The sequence below is a fragment of the Octodon degus genome, unplaced genomic scaffold (assembly GCF_000260255.1).
Source record: "Octodon degus isolate 3935 unplaced genomic scaffold, OctDeg1.0 scaffold00015, whole genome shotgun sequence".
In the NCBI taxonomy this organism is placed as follows: Eukaryota; Metazoa; Chordata; class Mammalia; order Rodentia; family Octodontidae; genus Octodon; species Octodon degus.
This window is the reverse complement of record NW_004524591.1, coordinates 17,185,775-17,191,569: the sequence shown is the minus strand read 5'-3', so window position 1 is coordinate 17,191,569 and position 5,795 is coordinate 17,185,775. Positions and strand designations below refer to the sequence as shown.

The following is a 5,795-nucleotide window of genomic DNA, read 5'->3' as shown; positions in this document are numbered from 1 at the left end:
CTGCCTGTCGCCTCTCCCTCACTGCCCCAGAGTTCCATTTTCCCAGTGACTTTAGTCTGCTGTCAAGCAGACCAAGAGTGCCATATGCTGGTCTCTGCCCCTACCTTTAGGAGCAACCCAGCTTGACCAGCAAACAGAACTCTGCAGGGCTCCAGCTGCACTGCCATAGCCCCATTTGCTCCCTCTTGAGCTGAGGCACTGGCCGGTCTCAGGGAGATGAAACCAGGTCTCTTCCTCAAAGGACCAGAGCATCTCGACTGGGATGAGTCCATCAAGGGCGGAGCCCCACGAGGAGTCAGCACTTGGGAGTCCAGTTTCCCCATGGACGGGCTCCAGTGCAGAGGCAGGAAGCATGCATCCCAGGGCAGAGAGAAGCCTCTCTTCACCTTCCTGTAATGTCTGATTGGAGTTTGCCAGTCCAACAGGGCCTTAGGAAACTCCTTCTTACCCAATTAAAATAAGAATCAGTGTGTTATCTGCTGAAAAAAAAATATTTAAATGCTAAAGTGAGAATCATGTCCAGCTTTTATTGCAATATGGTTAACAAATCATAACAGCAATTTCTTTGGGTTTCAAAGGAAAACCCCAAACCAAACCAAATTCATTCCCTACAGGAAGAATCACTCCCTCCCAGTTGGGGTGAGGCTTGTCTTGGGGGTGAAAGTTCTCCTCTTCCTCAACAGCCTCAACTGGCTGCAAGAATGAATATGGGAGTGACAGTTTGGGAATGGATCTCAATCAAACCCTGGTGAAGGGCAGAAACAGGCTCCTCCTCCCCGAGGGTATGGGACAAGTCAAGCCCCTGCGGCATCTTCAGAGGAAATTGAGAGAAGGAAGTAAAATGCCAAATGCAAAGGAAAGGGCCAGAAAGCTCCTGGTGAGGTGAAGGTAAGCAGGCAAAAGATGAAAATAACCTCCAGTTTACCAGCAGATACTGAGGGAGGAAGGTGAATTCCAGACTCCCTAAGCTCTTCCCTGGGCACCTTGTTAACGGCGCAGCTCTGAGCTTGGTGACCAGCAGCAGGATGATCATAATTATACATACATTCAACATTCAGAAGCCCTCCACACACATCACTTGCTAATCAGGGTGTGTGCTGGGTCCTGGGAGAAGAGGCTTGGCCTCTGCCAAGGGGCCCTGGGGCAGCTGCAGCTTCCCTGCCAACGTCAAACAAAAAGTGGAGGGAGGAGGGCTGGAATAGCAGGTTGAGAGTTGTCACAAAGCTAGAGTGAGGAAAAAGATCAGGTGCTGGTAGATGTCAGAACCAGAAGACACTGTGTAATTGGGCTTCTAGGAAGGTGAGAGAGAAACACTGAGCTCCCTGTTCCTTGCCAAGAGGCAAGATTCTCCCTGGCAGTAAATCATCTTGCTCACTCCCCTAAATGGGCTATGTTGCCATCACAAGCCCCATGCCATGCCTTGGAAAAGCTGGTGAAGATTAATCTCTACCTGCTCTGCATACACAGCATTTTGTTCAGGGACGCAGCAGTTTCCCTTTCCAGTGTCTGGTCTTGGCAGGAGAGAGGGCCCAGGCAAGGAGCGGGAGACAAAGAGGCTGAAGAAGGGTTGCTACTTGCTGCTAAGTTTTGTTTAGCTGTGGGGTCACGGTCTCAACCTCAGCCCTGGGTGGTGGGTCTGGTGAAGAAAGGTGAAAAACCCCAAAAGAAGCTCTCTCAAACTCAACTTTCCCATACCCACTTGTGCTCCCCAAATGCCAGCCACTCTGGCTTCCCAGACTTCCCGCTCCTCTAGCCTGAGTCCCGCTGGTCCTTTCAGGCCATCTCCTTTCCCTGGCATCTTGAGGGCAGGAGGGACCTAGCTGAGTCCCACGGGCATCCTGGAGCTGGTAGCCCGAGGGCGGCTCCTTATCTCGTGAGGGGCACCTCCTCCCTCTGGTCCAACGCAACGGAGGAGGCCTTGCTGAGCACAGAGGGCGCGAAGGTGAGGAAGGAGTCCGAGCGCGAGGTCGAGGCACAAGTGAAGTCCGAGGCGGCCGCGGCCCGGGGCGCCAGCCCATTGGCGGGGCCGCTGTGACAGGCAAGGCAGGAGCAGGGGCCGCCGGCCGAGGTCCCCAGTCCGTGTGCCGGGCCCGCAGGGTACAGCGGTGGATGGCGGAAGGCGCACAGCAGTTCAGGCCGCGGATAGGGTTGAGAGAGCACGCGGAACGTGTCGAGTGGACGCAGCGGGCCGCTGAAGGGCGAGGCGGCGGCCGAGGCGGCGGACGCGGCGCCCAGGCCCATCGGCGAGTAGTAGGGCAGGGGCAGGTGCGACGGGAAGGGGTAGGGCAGGCCGCCCGCGGCCGCCGCGTGGCTCATCATGTACGTGTAGAAGGCGGGGTCAGCTGGATGCGGCCACGTCATGGCCAGCCGCTGCCGCTTGTCCTTCATGCGCCGGTTCTGGAACCACACCTGCGACACGAGTGGAGCAAATTGGGCCGCTGGGCTAAGCCCAGTGTCGGGGCTCAGAAACCCTGCAGTTCCAGGGGACAGTGCCCACACCCCAGAGGGGAGCCAAAGCAGTCACGAACTGAAGTCAGCACCCTCCCCCAACTGCAGCTGGGACCCCTCCGTGGGAGGTTCAGCAGTGACTGCAATCTGCCCCCTCCTTCCTCTGCACTCTTAACCATGTTCCCCAGAGTGCCAGGACGGGTGTAGGAGCGCAGGAGCGCGGGGGAGGGGAGGGAGGAAATCAGGACTCCGAGTCAGGCCACAGACAGCGTTTCCTCAGAAAATTGTCTTCTCCCGTCCCTCTTTCAGGGCACCCATCCCTGTTTTCTATTTGCCTACAAAGAAAAGATAGGCCCTCTTGGCAACTGTGCCTGTCTCCAGACTGTCAAAGAGTAAATCTTAAATCTGCACATTGGGGCCCACTTCCTGCTAAATGGGCGCACACCCTCCTAGGGCGTCTGTGTCGCGCATACCTTGATGGTGGTTTCCGGCAGGTTTAGGGCTGCCGCCAGCTCACACCTTCGCGGCCTCGATACGTAGTTCTCCCGGTAGAATTCCTTCTCCAGCCTTGCAATCTGCTCCCGGGTGAAGGCAGTGCGGTAACGCCTCATCTGGTCACTGGCGCTGCAGGCCAGGGTGCCTTGTGACCCTCCGCTGCCACTGCTGCCTCCACCGTTGCTCTTAGGGTTCTCGTTGCTGCCGTTGGGACTGCCGGCCAGTGTGTCGGAGCTGGGCCCTGTGCAAGGAGCCCAGAGCATACACGTGTACACACAACACACATACACCTTACACAAACTGCAGATACTGTAGGCCCAAAGCCTGGTGTCGATGGAGTGGGATGAAAAGAGACACTGTTGGGAGCCTCAGGCGTTGCCTCTGTTGGGCTCAGGGGACTCTAGGAAAAGGGGTGGGAATATAGATGTTTCGGGGGTAGATCTGCTGGGGCTGCAACCTGGAAGGCCTGGATCTAAGGGATCCCAGCCATCCTCCCCACCTGTACTGAGGCACAGGGAAAATGCATGCTTTTCTAGCTTTCTGCCCACCCTTGACAGCAGTACACCAGAGGGTACATGTTTGGCAAGCAAGTGAGCAAAGATGCATCTTTATGCTGGAGCATCATGCACTGTAGGATGCTGGGTATGCACAGGAACCAGGACAGCAGCAGGAATGGGAGCATTTTCTGGGCTGTGTGCACTGCAGGGATGGTATATCTGAGTGGAGGGAAGGTTGTTCTCAAGACAGGTTGAGGTTGGGTGTGTGGGTTGAGAGGATATGGGTACACAACAAGGTGTTGCCTGCCAAGGCTAAGAGGTGGCCTTTCTTCCCTGCCAGGCTCTTCCCACCCTTTCCCAGGCTTTGTGGAGGAGTGTCTGCTGATGAGCTTTCCCTCCCAGTTTTTTACCCTTCTTTGGCTGAGTGATTGTTGGCTTACTGAGACTTTTTCCGGGGCCATCACCCCCCACTCCCATTAGCCTTTGGTGGGGAGGAGGTCTCTAGTTAAAATAGCCCCCTCCCTTAGGGCCTACCCCAGGAAAGGGTGGGGCTCTAACCCCCTGCAGCTCCTTTTCCTTTGGTTGGAGAAGTGGGACTTGGAAGGAAAGGGAAGGGGGGAGGGCCCAATCTCTCCCTTTTCAAATGCAACCGGAGACCAAAGGCAATTAGACCATTGGGACCATTTCCGACCTGGCGCCGCCTAGCCCGGGAAGTGACAAGGTAATTTGGACCTCTGACCGACGTGCAAAATCGTCGGAGGGCTGCAGCACCCGGACCGCCAGAGTCCGCAGTGATTTTACGGTCCTTTATGGACTCCTGGCTTCCGCGCCTAGATGCGCCTTACACCCCGCCAGATACAAAATGCCCGGCCCATGTTCGATCTTGTTCTACCCGAGGGAAGGTGTCTTTGCCGCTCAGTTGAAGCATTACCACAAACCACGGGGGCCTGGGGTGCATTCTGAATCCCATAAGCCCAGGATTTGCTCTCCCCTCTCCCCAGGCACAGCTGTCGCCCTCAGTCCCACCAACGCCAGAACACAGTAGGAGACCCCCGCCAGGGATCGAAGAGCAGGGAAGAGTTGCTCGGGTGGGTCCCCCCAGCCATTATGCCCGGGGGAAAGGAATGTCTTCCTCCAGGCCAGAGCCGAAGTGAGGGATGGGCACAGTGGGAGGCCGGGAGAGCGGAGGGGCGCGTGGCTACCTTTGCTGTGCTGGTACTCGGCGTTCCCGGTGGCGCAGTCCGGGGTGCAGCTCACCTCGATTTCTTCATAGAAATCCGACTCGGTGTCTGAGCTACTGGGCTGCCCCTGGCCAGAGAGGCTGTCGGCAGGAGGGGCCGGGGGTCCCGGGCCAAGCATGGCCGCGCCGGCTGCCCGAGGCTCGGCGCCCAGCCCCGCCGCGCTGCCTGAGAGTCCATCGACCGGCTCCTCCTCCGAGCCTGCCCCGCCGCGCTCCCGGGCAGCTGGAGGGCCGCCCCGCGGGCTCAGGCAACCGTGGGGCACCATCTTCTCGGGCGGCTCAGGCAGCGGGCTGCCCACGGCTTCGGACAAATTGGAGACCCTCTTGCCAACCAGAGTGCCAAGCTGACCCCCATCCAGAAACATAACCATGTCCTTTCGGCTCTCCATCCTGGGGCTCTCCGGAGGGGGAGGAAGGAAGCCCCAAGTGAGCTCCTAACCCCCAGCTCCCTGAGACCCCAGAGGTCGGACAGATCTTGGCTGCAAAAGGGAGGGAGAAACCGGGCGACTGGGTGGGAGCCGAGCGGCCAAAGAGCGGTAGCGACGGCGACGGCGGAGGTGGCAGTGGGGAGCTGGGGTCACCTTGTGATGCGAGCGCTCCTCTGTGCCGCACCGCCTCTGGGAGGAAGCCCCATTGCCCTCTTCTTTCTAAGCTGTCATCCTCCTGCTGCAATCGTCATTACAGTACCGCTGGTGACGCCACTCGGCGAGCGCAAGTGGATAAATAGAAACGTCTGCCACCGCGAAGATGAAAGGAGACCCGCAGCTAATGGCTCGGCAGTGATGCGCCAGGTGTGGGCCTCGCTCGAATGGGGAGGAGAGTGTGAAAGCAGAGAGACACACACACTGAGAGGGGAGACTCCCAGTCAGAGGGGATGCAAATGGAATTCCGCAGAAAGAAAAGAGAGCTTAAGGAGCGCAGGAGTTTCGCAGGGGCGGCGGGACTCGGCAATTGAAAACGCTTTTGATTTTTCTTTTATTGTTGTTTTGACTTGCTTTCTTAACTTGATGCCTCGATGCAACATTGATGAAAGACTCTATACCTGCATTTTGGAAGTGTGAAAGCCGGCTTAGAAGCCGTGACTCTCACCATATTATCACAACTGCCTGTCCCTG

The 5,795-nt window shown here is 57.5% G+C and overlaps 1 protein-coding gene across 2 annotated transcripts; it reads right to left on the bottom strand.

Annotated features, from left to right (window-relative positions):
* Nucleotides 1-1,642: 1,642 nt before the first annotated feature.
* Nucleotides 1,643-5,437, bottom strand: Evx1 (even-skipped homeobox 1). Of its 2 annotated transcripts, none has more exons than XM_004626495.3 (3): nucleotides 4,643-5,437; nucleotides 2,922-3,184; nucleotides 1,643-2,409 (listed from the first exon to the last, which is right to left on the bottom strand). In XM_004626495.3, exons 1-3 carry the CDS (start codon nucleotides 5,067-5,069, stop codon nucleotides 1,867-1,869), a joined length of 1,233 nt encoding a protein of 410 aa, XP_004626552.1. In that variant the 5' UTR covers nucleotides 5,070-5,437; the 3' UTR covers nucleotides 1,643-1,866. The 2 variants fall into 2 exon arrangements, with proteins under 2 accessions (XP_004626552.1, XP_012369120.1); XM_012513666.2 differs by having other exon boundaries at nucleotides 4,698-5,401.
* Nucleotides 5,438-5,795: the final 358 nt, after the last annotated feature.